The following is an 18,233-nucleotide window of genomic DNA, read 5'->3' as shown; positions in this document are numbered from 1 at the left end:
TGTGTGTGCTCCCATAACGACACAGAGTCAGAGGTTTACACCCAGTCCTATAAGATTTGGAGTCTTTTCTCCCAGTGCAGCCATAATGCTAATTTCACACACACACACACACACACACACATACACACACACACACACACACACACACGTAGCGGTTCTCACTGGTTCTCAACGGCTGGTCCGGGGACCACCCGGGGGATCTAAATGGACAAATTTACGGGTCTGTAACTCAGAGTGTAAACACAGACGATTCAAACCCCTCGTTTACCCCTGCTCCCCCCCCCCCCCTCCCCTCCCCTCCACCCAGTGACTAGCATAAATAAACGTGTGACTATCATACATTCAAGGGGGCTAGGATAAATTCTCATGTGACTAGCGTGAATAAACGTGTGATTAGCATAAATTCCCCAAGACTAGCATACATTCATGGGCGACTAGCATATCGCAGTTGTCGGGCAACAACCTTTCAATATTTACACTTTTGGTGTGTTTTTTTCCCCCGTAATGCCCTACTTGAGCATACTACACATTACTACAGTGTCACAAAAAAGCATTTAAAGTTGCAGATCTGCTAATTTAGCAAATTTTGACTTTGAATCCTGAAAAGTTGCAGTTCTCTCTCATATTACGTGACCGTGATCACAGCAGCATCTATTATAAACTCCAGACAATATTATTGGCTGGGCCAAGCCAGCGTGCTGTCATCATCAGGTGTCACACACCCCCCCCCCCCCCCCCCCGGTGCGCCTTGATAAGCGCTGATGAAAGCCAGCTGCCTCATTCAAACTTCCCTTAACGTGTCACTAGCATAAATAAACATGTGACTAGCATAAATTGCCGTGCGACTATACAAACGTTTGACTATGAGGAAGACATGTCGAGACCGTCACTCACCTCTGCATATTAATAACACGTGCAAACCCAGACGAGTGCTGAAGTATTTCATTTCGGGTGGTCTCGTTTGAAGTGCCCGGGTATTTTACTTTTTATAAGTCAAGTTGTTCTACCGTTGAGCACCGAGCCCTAATAACTGACTGAGGCACGTTGGACTTTTCTTTGCAATAGAGGGTATGCGCGTGACAGCATCATCATACCCAAAAGTTAGGCAGGAACGCCTACTGAGTGGCAAAAAACGACTTTCTGGCCTTGACAGCCCATACATCCAAACAGAAAAGTCCTATTTGGTTGCATTAAACAACGTTAAACTCACTTTGCCACTCAATATGCCATTCACTTTATACAGTACATGCGCCAGGGATTGACACTAAGGCTTGCCCACCTGCCCTCTGAGGACGGTAGGTAAATACCCCAAATATTTGTCTAACCACCTGAACGTGGCCAGAGCGCTCTGTCTTCTGGTCTTTGGAATGTAAAATAATAGCACTGTTTACCTATAATATGGGGTTTTTACTGTTGATACACTATATAAAAATGTAAAATAACTAGTGTGAAACCATAGACATATTCAATCATAGCTATGTAGATGTTTGGATTTGGAAGTATTGAGGTACAGTATGACTTTTTTTATCGCCCAGAAAGTAAAGAAATATGTGTTATATATAAGTTGAGCGTTAATTAAAATCGTACCTATCATTTTATAATGGACGATTTACTTTTCGGGCAAGTGGGCATGACCTTTGGGCAAGTAGAAAATGACCTGTACTTGCCCGACGGGCAAGTGCCTCTGAGACCTTAGTGTCAACCCCTGGCCTACCCTCAATAAATAAACGTGCGTCCAGGTATGAACGCCGTCCTCACCTCCACCTCGAGGGGGAACTCACCCATTCACGCACACATTCATACACCGGTGGCGGAGGAAACCATGCAAGGCACCAACCTGCCATTCCTACACACTGCCATTCCCACGGAGGCAGTGACCACCTAAACCAAACCCTAACCTCAGTCGGAATGGCAGTGGGTAGGAATGGCAGGTTTAGGAATGGAGAACTGCCCCCAGTCAAACGTTTGTATAGTCGCACGTCAATTTATGCTAGTCACATGTTTATTTATGCTAGTGACACGTTAAGGGAAGTTTGAATGAGGCAGCTGGCTTTCATCAGCGCTTATCAAGGCGCACCGGGGGGTATCACCTGATGATGACAGCACGCTGGCTTGGCCCAGCCAATAATATTGTCTGGAGTTTATAATAGATGCTTCTGTGATCACGGGTTTGACTATGAGGAAGACATGTTGAGACCGTCACTCACCTCTGCATATTAATAACACGTGCAAACCCAGACGAGTGCTCCAGTATTTCATTTTGGGTGGTCTCGTTTGAAGTGCCCGGGTATTTTTCTTTTTATAAGTCAAGTTGTTCTACCGTTGAGCACCGAGCCCTAATAACTGACTGAGGCGCGTTGGACTTTTCTTTGCAATAGAGGGTATGCGCGTGACAGCATCATCATACCCGGAAGTTAGGCGGGAGCGCCTACTGAGTGGCAAAAAAACTACTTTCTGGCCTTGACAGCCGATACATCCAAACAGAAAAGTCCTATTCGGTTGCATTAAACAACGTTAAACTCACTTTGCCATTCACTTTATACATGCGCCAGGGATTGACACTAAGGCTTGTCCACCTGCCCCCGGCAGGTAAATACACCAGATATCTGTCTAAACACCTGAACGTGGCCAGAGCGGTCTGTCTTCTGGTCTGTGGAATGTAAAATAATAGCACTGTTTACCTATAATATGGTGTTTTTACTGTTGATACAATATATAATAATGTAAAATAACTAGTGTGAAACCATAGACATATTCAATCATAGCTATGTAGATGTTTGGATTTGGAAGTATTGAGGTACAGTATGACTTTTTTTATCGCCCAGAAAGTAAAGAAATATGTGTTATGTATAAGTTGAGCGTTAATTAAAATCGTACCTATCATTTTATAATGGACGATTTACTTTTCGGGCAAGTGGGCATGACCTTTGGGCAAGTAGAAAATGACCTGTACTTGCCCGACGGGAAAGTGCCTCTGAGACCTTAGTGTAAACCCCTGTGCGCCTACCCTCAATAAATAAACGTGCATCCAGGCATGAACGCCGTCCTCACCTCCACCTCGAGGGGGAACTCCGTCCCATCCAGCAGGGTGACGTGACACACCACCATCTTCATCTTGTTCTTCCTCACCAGGCGGAGGGGCGACTGAAAGAAGGACGGGTGCTCCTCCTCCGCTCCCTCTCCCTGGGGGGCCTCCTCCTCCTGCTCCCCTCCCTCCTGCTCCCTCTTCTCCTCCTCCTCCTGCGTCTCCTGCTGCTCTCCTCCTCCGTCGCCCTCTCCCGCCGGCGGCGGCTTGGCCTCCTCGGGACTCTGCTCGGCGGCGGTCCCCTCGGCCTTCTCCTCCCTGGCGGGCTGGGAGGAGGGACAGAGAGAGAGAGAGAGAGAGAGAGAGAGAGAGAGAGAGAGAGAAAGAAAGAGAGAGAGAGAGAGAGAGAGAGAGAGAGAGGAGGGAGTTGATCAACCCATTAAGACCTGACCAATACCTAAAAAAGAATCTTCTAAATCGTTTTCTGAAAAACATATGTATCTATATCTGTGGTGCTCAAAGTTTTTAACTCATTTAATACCCCGGACGTAGATTGGCGAAAGTCATTAATTAGGCATTTATGCCAGCGACGAAGATTGATGAGAATAGGCATTTTTTGGTTATAAAACATCTCAAAAAACATATTTTTTTGGGTGGCATTAAAAGTGTTAATGTCAAGGACCCCTAGAATTATATGTTTTAACCACTGACCCCCCACATCTCAAAATATTTTGCTCCAGGGAGGGACCATGAGAAAGAAATATTTGAGTTACAAATGTTCGGTTTAGAAAAGATACATTCAAAGATGTTTCTATCACACACAGATTTGGAGGACCCCCTGTAGTAACTCTGAGAACCCCCTAGGGATCCCGAACCCCCTGTTGAAGACCCCTGCACCTGTGCATACATAAGCGTACATAAGCACTTTTTTAAAAACAGTGGCAAACGTCTTTATGTATGTTCATCCATAATAGTGTAACTCCATAAAAACAGTAAGGCATGCATTTTTTGCAAGTAAATGTCGCTTAAGTCCTCAAAGTGCAAGCTTGTGTCCTGTCAAAAAAGGTACTTTCTACTCTCGCCAACTCTTTCTTTCTCTATCGCTATATCTTTCTCCCTATCGTCGTCAGTCCCTTTCTCTCTCTCCCCCCCCCCCCTCTCTCTCTCTCTGTATCTTTCCCTCCCCAGCTGCAGCTGCAGCTGTTTTTATTGGCCTGATTGCAGATAATGATGATGATATCACAGGGTGGACCTCAGCGTGAATGTGATCATTGGACTATGTGGCTGGCGTGCGTGCGTGCGTGCGTGCGTGCCTTCTCTTGTGGTTTGTTTTGTTAGAACTGTTAACAGAGAATTGAGTGAAGTCACCAGAAGGCTGAGAATCAATCAGTCAAAGAAGCGATTGGAACATAACCCGGGGGCGACAGACAACAAAGGAGTGATTAGTCTGGGATCACTTCACTTTTCGGGGTTGTATCCTGTATCCTGTCGGGAGCGGAAACCACAACACGCCATGTTGTAGTACTCAAAGACTACGCGCTTTAGGCGGAAACCAAATGGCATGTTGTGAACGAACACCAGGCTTTCCCCCAGAAAGCCTGGTAAGGCGATGTAGTACTCAAAGACTACGTGCTTTAGGCGGAAACCAAACAGCATGTGGTGAACGAACGCCAGGCTTTCCCCCAGAAAGCCTGGTAAGGCGAGGTTAGGGAATGACTGACGGAAGAGTCGACCAATGGGGGCGTGTTACCTGGGTGTCGGCGCTGGCGTTGGAGTGAGACTCCGGCTCTTTCTCCTTCACTTCCTCTGACCTCACTTCCTCCTTCTCTTCCGCTTCCTCCTCTGCGTGGCCGTTCACCACCGGAGCTTCCTCTTCCTCCGTTACCGTGGCGACCGCTTCCTCGGTCGGCGAGGCGTCTTTGGGTTCGACCTGGGTATGGAGGGTGAAGAATAAACACAAGAATTAGTTATTCATTATTCTCATTTCTTTATTTACGTGATAAAATAGGGACTTTAAGCTCCGACGGCCACGGCAGACGGCTACGGCAACCGAAAATGGATCAGCGCTCGATAGATAATCCTGCTCGCCGTCGCAGCAAGTCAATACTGGAGATGTGGCGTAACGGCACGGATTTCTACACAGAGAGGGCAATTCTTTCAACATAAGATGCTGCATTCAAGTTCAGGAGAGTTTGCAAGGCAATTCTCTTGAATGCTGACTTCAGGTTAGGTTAGGGCTGTCACAATTATTACATAATCGTCTAATCTCAATTATTTGACATAATCACAATTCTTTTGTGATAATTGTCATAATCATTTACATGTTGAAAAATGTTTATATATGTTCCAACATAAATAAAAAAAAGTGGAAATAGCAGATCTACAAGCTCACAACGCGTCGCTATTTCCACTATCAATGTTCTTTTTATAGTGTAAAGTTGTCAAATATGTCCTTGATTTCTTTGTATATTTAGGTCATGTGTCATATCTGCCATGTGCAACTTCAAAGCCTACAAGCCAAACAGAAATGTAATTGTCAGCGACAAAAACACAATTAAATCGTTAATTGCAATTGTTTGAGTGACAATTAATCGTCGTGTAAAATGTCATAATCGTGACAGCCCTACTTCAGGTATTTGCATTTCTTTCACCATAGTAAAAACTGTATTCATGGTCTGGAGAGGGCACTTTTTACAGACTGATAAAAGTGCACACACACACACACACACACACACACACACACACACACACACACACACACACACACACACACACACACACACACACACACACACACACACACACACACACACACACACACACACACACACACACACACACACACACACACACACACACACACACACACACACACACACACACACACACACACACACACACCTGGCTCTGAGACTTCTGCTTCTTGAGCCAGGGGGGCAGGAAGCGAGAGATGCCCTTGCCCTCCTTCTCCTTGTCTTTCTTCTCCGCTGCCGCCTCGGGCTGAGGCTTCTCCGCCGTCGCCACTTCCTGGTTCTCCTCGGCGGCCTTCTCCTCTGATTGGTCGGGCTGAGCGGCGGCTGCGGACTCCTCCCCCTTCTCCTTCACCTCCGTCTCAGTGCCCGCTTCTGTCGTCATGGTGACGCGTCAACCTGCCAGGCAAGGGGGACACAGGGGGGGGAGGGGACGGTTATTAACATGATGTGAGTCATTACAACTCGCATTGTAATCACGGAGAAATGTCAACCGATAAGATACCAATCAAAATTATAACTAGCGTAAATGGTAAATGGTGCATTTATATAGTGCTTTTATCCAAGGCGCTTTACAGAGAGAGACTCATACACCGATGGCGGAGGAAACCATGCAAGGCTCACCGGGAGCAACTAGGGGTTCAGAGTCTTGCTCAAGGACTCTTCTAAACAAACTCTGGGGGAGCCCGGAATCGAACTGGGAACTCTCTGTGTTCTAAAGACGGTTTCTCTACCCGAGCTGAGCCACTGCCACCCCTAGAGTCTCCATACCTCGATTGATCACAGAAATAATTTTGCTTTGGAGTGTACACATGTCAGGATGTGTACACTCTCAGAGCAAAAAAATATGAATTACTGTGTGTATTATCAACATTTTCTTTTTTTTTGACAGATACAATGTAGAGTAGAGACAAGTTACACTGTTGAGATAGCCGTGGAGAGACACACAGCAAAGGGTTTGGCCGGCGTGGGAATCGAATCAGGCCATCAGGCATTCAGGGTGTCCATGTATTATGATTGGTGCCCTAACCACCACCTAACTAACCAAATGGGATGGGAAATAATTGACCCCAATTATTTTTCTATCACTTTGCTCATGTCTCTGTAATGCCAGGAAAGCGACAGGTGAGAGAGAGAGAATAGAAAACAACCTCAGTACTAGCAGGCTGGGCTTGTGGCCTGGGAAAAAAAACACAGTGAATTTGTTTAACCCATTTAGAACGGGTACACATTTTGTGTATCATTATTTTATGCTTTAACTATTGAAAGATAGCAGATATACAAGCTCACAGCGCGAGTGCCGCGCTGCGAGCTCGTAGATCTGCTATTTTTGAAAAGTCGTGAACATTAGAATTTTGACCCGATTCTATAAATGTCTTTTGAATCCTTCTAATTCTAGGCCTAAATGGGTTAAATTGACTGAAACTCAACAGGCTGTGCAACCAGTTTGTGGCTCAAAGTGCCTTTTAAATGCAAGTCTCTTGAACACACACACACACACACACACACACACACACACACACACACACACACACACACACACACACACACACACACACACACACACACACACACACACACACACACACACACACACACACACACACACACACACACACACACACACACACACACACACACACACACACACACACACACCCCCTCTGGTGTGGTTTCTGTCTGTTAGCCGATACCAAGGATGGGACGATATGAACATTTCATATCACGATTATTGTGACAAAAGAAATCGTGATTTACAATATTATCGTGATAATCAAAATCCATTATCCTGGGGCGAACATTTGCCAAAAAAGCAGATCTACAAGCTCACAGTGCGTTGCGTTGCAACACGTTGTGAGCTTGTAGATCGGCTATTTTTTGGCAAAGACATTTGATAGAATGTGAAAAAAAGACTGTATCAAGTACGTATATTATAAGTACCTTTTACCAATTATAGAGGGTTTAAATGGTACCGGATATGCAGCTCGGCAAATAAAAGGTGAATTGATCCCAGTGCATGACGGAGGACGATATCATTCACGATAAATTAAATCTCCACGATACGATTATCGTGAGTGTTTTTTATCGCGATAAACGATAACATCGCTTATCGTCCCATCCGTATAGCCGATACAGGCCTCTCTCTCTCTCTCTCTCTCTCGGCTCAGCCGATCAGCGCCGACACATGGAGGTTGTTTTTACGAGGTTTTTCAGAACGTCATGAGCTAATGGCTGCTTAAAGCCTTAGCTCAGTGACTTGGTGTTAGTTAGCGCTGGCTGCATGCAGCCCCCTCTTTAATGCAGCGAGCAGCGCTAAAGCTTTCTGGAGCCCCAGAACACGAAAACACATGAAAACACACCGTTTATAATGTCATTATGTTACATCAGAGGGTCATCTGGGTCAACAACTTAATGGCTGGTTACTTACGTGCGTGTGCGCACAGACTGCGCGCGTGCACACACACACACAGAGAGGGGGTTGAGATATAATGAAAGTGAGTCGATGACTCAGTTATTATCCGAGTCATTCTTATGAACTTGCGGCGCACACACACACACACACACACACACACACACACACACACACACACACACACACACACACACACACACACACACACACACACACACACACACACACACACACACACACACACACACACACACACACACACACACACACACACACACACACACACAGAGAGTGGGGGGGCAGGGCGAAATACAATGAAACTAAGTTGATGACTCAGTTATTATGCGAGTCATTTCTATGAACCCGCGGCTCACACACACACACACACACTCTTCAACCCAAATACCCATGACAGTGAGTGCCCTGGCCCACTCATCAGAAGGACAACCCAACTCATTCACAGTGACAGCCAAGAGTTGATGATGCCACTTGGCGGTGGTAACCATGACAATGACCACCACGACCCTCCGGGGACAGAATATAGAGTTCATAGGAGATGCGACGTCGGCCGCGGCTTGTGATTGCCCGGAGGTAGGGAGCGCTCCGCCGTGTTCACATAGACCGCACGCAAGGCGGTGTTAAGACAGGTCGCAGGTGCGGAAAGTAGGCCTGTCACGATTATTACATACCGGTAATTATCGTCTAATCGCTATTATTTTAGATAATCATCATAATCGTTTCCATGTTGAAAAATTTGGAAAATAGCGGAGATAGCAGATCTACATGCTTACAACATGTCACTTCGTGAGTATAAAATGATTAAATGTGTCAGTAATCTGCCCTGTGCAGTTTATGATTATGAAGCCTAAATAGCAAAGAGAAATTAAGTTTGTATTCATTATGTTCCAGTCTTCAATGCCAAAAACGCAATTAAATCGTTAATTGCGATTATTTGTGTAACAATTAATCGTCAATTTAATCTTAACAGCTCTAGCTGAAATTAGGGAGGATGAAGATTTACGATGCAGTCACTATCGGGACATAACTCGGACGGCGCCGAGTCGGCTCGAGGGGACTTTCGCAGCGCTCCACGTGGCGACTCGCTCGCTTGAGACTGCACGCCTCTGTCGTCTCCGCCGAAAACAAGCGCTCCCTTACGTCACATCTCCTAGGAAAACAATAACAGCCTCCTGGGAGAAGAGGCAGAGGTCAGACTGTAAGGTCACTCACTGCCTACCTGCTACCATTCTGCATGACACACACAAAGTAGAGGGCCAAGCACACACACAAAGTAGAGGGCCAAGCTTGAGTACTGTAGAGAATATTGAAAAGTATCTTCTTTATCTTCTTCCTAATGATATGGCTTTCAGGGTCCAATGCTGATGTAACATGTAAGTATATATATACCTGAAATCTCTCGAGACAGACTCAGAGTCGCTCAAAGGAAGAGAGACAGACCGAGTGGGCGGGACCTTACTTTGACTACGGCTTGCCAGATTGATATTAGAGCCCGACCGATATATCGGTCAATTCGATATATCGGTCGTTTTGGAGCAATCGGAAGGGTATCGGACATCGGTGAATTATTCCACCGATATCCGATATATTAAATGTTTGGATAAAAGACACATATTAATTCATAAACGAGACAAAACACAGCAGAACCCCCAAATTAAAAGAGTATTATTATCCAACAAGCAATAGAAATTGATAACTGCGACCAAACTCAAAGTTTGACATGAAAAGCACAAAAAAGCAATAATCTGACCATTTATCCGAGGGGCGAGCAGTCAATTAAATGATCTTAACTCATTGACTGCCAAGGCACGAGTTTCACGAGTTATTGCAGTACTCCCAGGCTGCCACAGCCCGAGTTTCCCGAGTTGGAAGCCATTTTGAAAAAATTTTTTTTATAAAAAAATTTCTAAAAATGCCTCAAATGTATTAGGCATGATCACAATTGTGAAATTGCATGTTTAGCCCCATAACAAACACATCTTTCAAAATGTCAAAAATGGCTGTTTTGTCTGACTTTGAAGGCTTGTAACTCATGAAGGCCTGAACGGATTTCCAAGCGTATTTTTTTGTTTGAAAGCTTTTAAAAAGTACTACACATATAATGCATATATGGTGCATGGGCGTGCACGATCCGTGCACAAAAGATTGATCCGTGCACTCGAAATTTAGGAAGGTGGCAGTGTTTGTTTTGTCTGACTTTGAAGGCTTGTAACTCATGAAGGCCTGAACGGATTTCCAAGCGGATTTTTTTGTTTGAAAGCTGTTAAAAAGTACTACACATATGATGCATATATGGTGCATGGGCGTGCACGATCCGTGCACTAAAAATTGATCCGTGCACTAGAAATCTAGGATAGTGGCAGTCTGGTACTTGGGGGCCATCTTGAAATGGCATTCAATGAGTTAAATGAATAAAAAATGATTTTTACAAAACATCGGTATCGGTATCGGTATCGGTGCTCTAGCACTCTCCAACATCGGATATCGGTATCGGTCGGAAAAATGGTATCGGTCGGGCTCTAATTGATATACCTGTGATAAGATACAGACCCTTTCTTCTTCAATGATTGCTAGTCCTCAATATTCAATTCTATTCAGTTCTACGGTGATGGTTGGTTAAGATTAATCTGGATCCGTTAACCTTAGGTGTTGAATAGATATTATCCTATTGGTGATCTAATCTACTTGGCAATTCTATGTCTAACTCCGAGATATTATATTACAAATCTGCTGTGAGATTATACAAATCACTGAGAGATTATCAACAAATCTCTGTCTCCAGTGAGATTTAGTCGAAGGTGACGTCATGCCGTGACGTCACACGTCATGCTAGTTTCCTCGACAACAAGCGCCGTCAAAATGTGTGCATTAACTGGGGAGGATTAATTCATGGAATTAATGCGTTCTCTTTTCTTTAATCCACTGCATTTTTAATGCGGTTTGTCATGTCAGGACAGTCGTTCTATCAGGTGAGTTTGTGTGTCACAGAGAGGGTCCATTACTGACTGCAGACAGCCATGCCAGCCATGGTGCGCGCGCACGCACGCACACACACACACACACACACACACAAACACACACAGCTGCAGGCTGTAGGTTAATATGCATGATTCAGATACCAAAGCCATGCTCACATTCTGTTTTTCTTTCATCTACTTCTATTCGTTCTCACTCTCTGTCTCTCCCTCTTTCTCTCTCTCTCTTTCTCCCCCTCTGTCTCTCTCTGTCTCTCTCTCACTCTGTCTCTCTCTGTCTCTCTCACTCTGTCTCTCTCTCTGTCCGTCTCTCTCCCACTGTCTGTCTGTCTGTCTCTATGTCTGTCACCTTCAATAACAGAGGACTTGCACATGCGCGCACGCACGCACACAGTGTTGAGCAGTCAGTGTGTGTGTGTGTTTGGGAAGGAGGGGGTAGTAAAAATAGAACAGGTCTCCCTACGCATGATTGGCTAATGAGGTGGAGTGCAGAGAACGAGAGGATGGGAAGAGGCAGAGAGGAAGCGGAAAGGAAAGATTGGGGAAGTGTGTGTGTGTGTGTGTGTGTGTGTGTGTGTGTGTGTGTGTGTGTGTGTGTGTGTGTGTGTGTGTGTGTGTGTGTGTGTGTGTGTGTGTGTGGATTGACCCTTGCAGTTCTCATTGTCACTCAGCACCCCCCCCCCCCCCCCCCCCCCACACACACACACACACACACACACACACACACGTGTATTACTAAACTTGTGAGGACAATCAGGACAAATAGCCAAAAAGTAGCCCAGAAAATAGCGGATCTACCAGCTCACTTTTAGCATTCTTGAAGGGATCCCCAGACCCCACTTTGAGAACCACAAAGCAGTAACAATGTCACATTAACAGTGTTTTTTTTAACCGACCTGGTGTCCCAGTTTTTAAGTCATTATAGGCAAAAACAATTAAAGTAAAAAAAAAAACTCGAATCATGTGGCTCTCAGGATGGTCTATGATGTGTCTAGAGCTGTCACGATATGACATTTTACATGACGATTAATTGTCACTCAAATAATTGGCGATTAATGATTTAATTGTGTTTTTGTCGTTGATAATTACATTTCTGTCTAGCTTTTAGGCTTTGAAGTTGTACATGGTAGATATGAAACATAACCTAAATATACAAAGAAATTACTGACATATTTGACAACTTACTACTTAAAAAATAACTTTGATAGTGGAAATAGCCGATCTACAAGCTCACAACGCGTCGCGATGCGACGCGTTGTGAGCTTGTAGATCTGCTATTTCCACAATTTTTGACCTTTTTTTTAAAATATGAACATTTTTCAACATGGAAACGATTATGACGATTATGAAAAAATAATCACGATTATGTCAAAAAAAAAATCGCGATTAGACGATTATGTAATAATTGTGACAGCCCTATGACGTGTCTGTGACGCATGACAGGAGGTGGGCGATGTTTCAGCCTCATCAGAGACCCACTGACTTCCATGATGAAATGGAAGTCAAAACTAAAAACAAAATAGGTGAAGTACTTCTCCGGTCTATCGACAGTCCGCACGAGGACTTTGGTGTAGGGATGGGACGATAAGCGATATTATCGCTTGAAATCGTCCTCTGTCATGCACTGTGATCAATTCACCTTTTATTTGCCGAGCTGCATATCCGGTATTAAACCCTCTATAATTGGTAAAAGGTACTTATAATATACGTACATGATACAGTCTTTTTTTCACTCTCTATCAAATTTCTTTGCCAAAAAATAGCCGATGTACAACGCGTCGCATTGCAACGTGTTGTGAGCTTGTAGATCTATTTTTTGGCAAATGTTCCGCCCCAGGATAATGGCATGAAGTCAAATATGTCAGCAGGGGTTGACACTAAGGTCTCAGAGGCACTTGCCCGTCGGGCAAGTACAGGTCATGTTCTACTTGCCCGAAGGTCATGCCCACTTGCCCAAAAAGTAAATCGTCAATTATAAAATGATAGGTAACATTTGAATTACCGTTCAATATAACACTTTTTTTTTTTTTTTTTTTACTTTCTGGGGCTGTGCTTTAAAAGATGTCATACCTAATTTTATATGCCAAATACCTACATAACTATGTATATGACTATGGGTTATTTTAACAGTGAAAACAGCACCCTATAGGTAAACAGTGCTCTTATTTTACATTCCAAACCAGGAGACAGAGCGCTCTTGCCATGTTCAGTTGTTTAGACAGATACAGTATCTTGATTATAAACGGTTACGTCCCCTATCAAACAAGCACTTGCCCTGTCGGGCAACCTGACAGCAAACTCCACCTGCCCCAAAGCTTTTTTTGCAGGTGGGCAAGCCTTAGTGTCAATGCCTGTGTCAGTAATGTCTTTGTATATTTAGGTGAGGTGTCATATCTGCCATGTGCAACTTCAAAGCCTACAAGCCAAACAGAAATGTAATTGTCAACGACAAAAACACAATCATTTGAGTGACAATTAATCGTCATGTAAAATGTCACTATCGTGACAGCCCTACTGTCACCACAACCGCTGCTATAAGTGACTAAAACATAAAAGCTGCAATCCAGAATTTGAATGAACAAAACGTTATTAAACAAGCACGGAATCTGTATGGTAGAACAGTGTGTTGATACAATTACTCTTTGTACTCTTCCTAGTCTACAAATGTGGTCTCAAAAGGGAGGAGACCACAAGATAGGAAAGTGACATTTACAGATTTCAGCAATGATTGGGTGAGAAAACGGGTGAGCATTTTGAATTCCGTCCTTGTATTTGTAGCTAACCACTTAAAATACAGTATACTTTGTTGCAGTCCCCAAAGGGTCTAGGGAAAGGCTAGGTCCCTCCCGCCCCAGTCTACAAAAAAACTTGTCAGCTGAAAATGGCCAATCTTCAAGGCAACGGCAGAGTTCATGGCTGTAGTTTTAAACTTCTGTCTTCCGCTATTTAGCTGTATGATAAGACTATCGGTTTTTAACTGCCATCACTGCTGTCCTCCCATCCACCGACACAGCTCTGTGTGCGAGTGTGTATGTGCGTGCGTGCATGTGTGTGTGTTGGCAGCAAGCTGCAGGTTTCTGTTAGTCATGGTTGCTTGGGCCTGCTTTCAAACTGCTTTCTGTTTCTCACACACACACACACACACACGCGCACACTCACACACACACACACCTCATCCCTTCTATCTCTCTCTCATTTTCCCTTGAACTCTCCAACCCAGGGTGCCTCTTCCCTTTCTCTCGGCCATTCACTAAAACCCCTCCACTCCTCTTCTCTCTCAATCCCTCTCTTCCGGGCCCCCATTCAAAACCCCATCCAATCGCACGCTCTCTTTATCTCCCTCTTTCTCTCTCTCTCCCTCTCTCACACTCACTCTGCAGTGCGTTTGAACAATAGACCTAACATTATTACATCCCCTCGCTCACTCCCTCTCTGTCTCCCTCCCCCCCGTTCTGTCTCTATATATTCTCTCTTTCTGTGAATAGTTTCTTTACAAGAGTAATACAATCTGAGCGAATGCTATGGCCTCTTATGTAAGTTGTATGCAGGGCCAGCTGGTAGCCATCACCATCATCACAGTAAAAAGTTATGTGTCTGGACACAAAACAGAATGTAGCGAGACAGTATGCAACATCAGCCAGCAAAACCAGAGTTCATGTTTGAAGAGTTTACTCTACACATGATGTTGGAGTAGTGGGTTTTGCCACCAACACCAAACATCATATCGTCGTCGTCGGGTGGAAACCTTGTATGTCCAAGACCGTTCGTTTTGTATTTATCATTTTAAAAATGAACTAAACTAGTGAAAACAGATGATCTACAAGCACACAACGCCTCGCGACTACATTTGTGCGACAGCCTTGTATGATGAAGCAGGGCTTTGCTTGGTGAAAAAAGCACAAATTTGAAACCTGGAGATACAAGGTTTCTGCCCGACAGTGACAGTGACGATATTTTCCCTCCCGCTGCTGAAATAGTAGATTCTAACCAGAGGCCAGATTAGAGATGTGGCTTGTTGTTGCGTCTCGAGTTTATTTCAATTTTTTTTTACGAAAATGTGAAATAACTTCTATGCCTATGAGGGAGAGTACAAAAGGTTACTGGGTTACTGGGAGAGAGATAGAGATGACATGGGGAAATGAGAGGGAAAGATGGATAGAGGGAGAGAGTTAACAGCTTCCTAAAGTCCATCACTAAATATCTGTCTTAAAGGTCATTCCCACCGACAAGATAAAGATACAAAATATCGCTTGCCTCAGTGCGTGCGTGCGTACGTACGTAGGTGTGTGAGAGAGAGTTTCTTTGTGAGACTAAATCCAACTCACCTGATCACAAACACGCTAGACTAGCACACGGGCAAACGCGCGCACGCACACGCACACGCACACACACACAGCCCATTTAACTTCCAACAAGTCTTTCTTCTATCTGTGTCTCATCACATTAGGCCATGAGCTTCCGTTAAGCCTTGGAGTTTTCCTTTCCTCAGATGGTTTGGGTTTGGTCTAAAGCAGCTCCTATCTTAGTTAAAAAAGAAAAATCACACCCGTGTGAACTGAGCGGTGGTTCCCCCCCCCCCCTTCCCCCCTGTGTGTGTGTGTGTGTGTGTGTGTGTGTGTGTGTGTGTGTGTGTGTGTGTGTGTGTGTGTGTGTGTGTGTCTGGTCTGGCCTGAACAACAGCGCCCCTCCCTTAACATGTGTGGTCAGAAAAGGTTACTGCAGGCTACAGACAGACAGACAGACACGCAGACAGACAGACAGACCCACACACACGGCCACGTATAGGAGCGTTGTGACCACCGCTCAAAAAAAGAATCCTGGGCTACAAATAAAAGCGTTAGCAGCGCAACCGATAATCATATCATCTTTCAGTGAAATTACACTGGTGGTCGCCTGTGAGAAATTCCTTCACTTATTTCATCGTCACATACAGATCCATCTCGAAGAATTAGAATATTGCGTGAAAAAGCATTGCAGATGAGATGCCATAGCACCAAGTAAGCACCCCAAATCATAACTGACTTCGGAAACTTCCCACTGGACTTAAAGCAACTCTGACTTTAGAATCATTGTTTGCTATAGTGTGTTTGCTGAGTAACAGGTGTGTCGGTGTCCCCATCTCCCCAGCTCTTTAGGGAATGTGGAACATTTCTGGTCAGGATACACATTTTATCCAATCAACTCCACAAAGATCATTTACCAGCTTCAATGTTATAGTATTCTAGTTTGGTCTGCTCATTATGTTTCGTTTCATCACTTCCCATTTCACTCGTTTATCCTGTAACGGGTTGGGTTCTCTCCCCGGATTGGACAAAATTGGTATCCCAACAACCAAAACATTTACTTTGTATCCACTAAAGAGCTGAAGGGGACAGAACAAAACACTATATCGGAATATAGAGCCATTTAACTCTATTTTAACAAAAGCATGTAAAAGAATACCACTTACACCAGTGGTTCTCATTTCTCAACCTATGGGTCGGGAACCCCAAGGGGGTATTTTGACAATAGAACCGTGGTATACAAAATGTAATACCTCATCTCTTAGTGCTCATCAGGGTGGGGGGGGGGATCCCCAGTTAAAATATGATTATTTTGGGGATCGCTGCCTGAAAAGGTCGAGAGCCCCTGCCTTACACCTCTGTCACTAAAGTCCAGAAATAAATCCTAAACCACGAGGGGTTTCCACTGGAGCCAAAAAAAAAAAAACTACTGCATCACTCTACTCCCACTCCCTCCTTCACGGTCACACCTTGTGTTCTCGTCCAATCAAATGAAACCTAGCGCTACCATCATCCAATCAAAACCATAGGTGTAAACAACAGCTGCCCAGTAACTTCCCGTTCGCTGACATAAACAACGTACTGTACACGACACGACGCATGAATGAGTAGTAGTCTTACCTATGGTTTTGTCCCTTCCTTATTCCTGTAGCTCCTCTTCCCCTCCTTTCTCTTAACCTCCTGTAGTTCCTCCTCTCTCTCGTCTCTACTTGCTATCGTCTTTCCGCTCCGTCCTCTTTCCTTGCCTTTCTATTCCTCCGTCCCGTTTTTCCCTCGTCTACGTTTTCCTTCTCTTTCGCCCTTGTCCTTTATCTCTCCCTCTCTCAGCTCACGCGTGCCCTACAAGCTGTCAATGCCATTTGCACTCGTCTGTGTCGGTCCCCCTCCCACGCCTGCTGCTCGGTGTCTGGATCCCCCCGGGAAAACCACTTGGAGAAACCAGGGCAGAGAGAGAGAGAGAGAGAGAGAGGGGAGGAGTGTGAGAGAGAGAAGTGGATGAGGGAGAATACAAGGTTACTGGGAGAGCGATGGAGAGATGACAGGGGAAAAGGAGAGGGAGAGATACAGAGAGGGAGAGATACAGAGAGAGAGAGAGAGAGAGAGAGAGAGATACAGAGAGAGAGAGAGATACAGAGAGAAAACCAACTACACAGCATTTCCCAGAAGACAGATTACTTGGGGACACAAGTCAAATCACCCTTTCATTTTCTAGTTCAACTTATCACACCGTCCATCCTCTGTTGTTTACTTGTCTCTGTCTTTCCGTCTGTCGCATTTTCTGTCTCACCATCTGTCCTTCGCTGTCCCTTCGTCTATCCTTCTCTCTGTCTCTCCATCCCTCCCTCTCTCAATCTCTCCATCACTCTGTCTCTCATCACTCTGTCTCTCTTTATCTCTATCCACTTCTCTCCGTCTGCCCGTATCCGTTTAGAAAAACACTCATCTTGTCTAACAACACCAATAAGACTGTAGGAGTACTTTGTGTTTGGGGTTTTAAATACAGTCTTTTTAAATCCTTAAAGCAGTGCTTCTCAGTTCTCAGCCCGGTTTGATAGGTTTTTTATTTATTTTTAATCTCTAGTGGGACCCCCATCTACACTATAAATTCTGTGTTATTGTAATTAATTGTGACCACAGGCCAGGGTTTACAATCAGAACCATCACAGCTTGTCTGTCTGTCTGTCTGTCTGTCTGTCTGTCTGTCTGTCTGTCTGTCTGTCTGTCTGTCTGTCTGTCTGTCTGTCTGTCTGTCTGTCTGTCTGTCTGTCT

General features: G+C 44.7%; 1 protein-coding gene across 3 annotated transcripts in view; it reads right to left on the bottom strand.

The window, feature by feature from the left end:
• The window catches only part of epb41l2 (erythrocyte membrane protein band 4.1 like 2), a 152,575-nt gene that overhangs the window by 108,438 nt on the left and 25,904 nt on the right, over positions 1-18,233 (bottom strand). For all 3 annotated transcript variants that reach the window (XM_080745240.1, XM_080745241.1, XM_080745242.1), the window contains exons 2-4: positions 5,927-6,174; positions 4,776-4,955; positions 3,052-3,351 (exon numbers count right to left, since the gene is read on the bottom strand). In XM_080745240.1, the coding sequence (XP_080601366.1) occupies positions 3,052-3,351; positions 4,776-4,955; positions 5,927-6,160 (714 nt within the window). In that variant the 5' untranslated portion in view covers positions 6,161-6,174. The remainder of the gene's footprint in view (positions 1-3,051; positions 3,352-4,775; positions 4,956-5,926; positions 6,175-18,233) is intronic.

The sequence above is a fragment of the Nannobrachium achirus genome, assembly GCF_963921795.1.
Source record: "Nannobrachium achirus genome assembly, chromosome: 16".
Classification (NCBI taxonomy): Eukaryota; Metazoa; Chordata; class Actinopteri; order Myctophiformes; family Myctophidae; genus Nannobrachium; species Nannobrachium achirus.
This window is presented reverse-complemented; position numbering and strand designations above follow the sequence as displayed.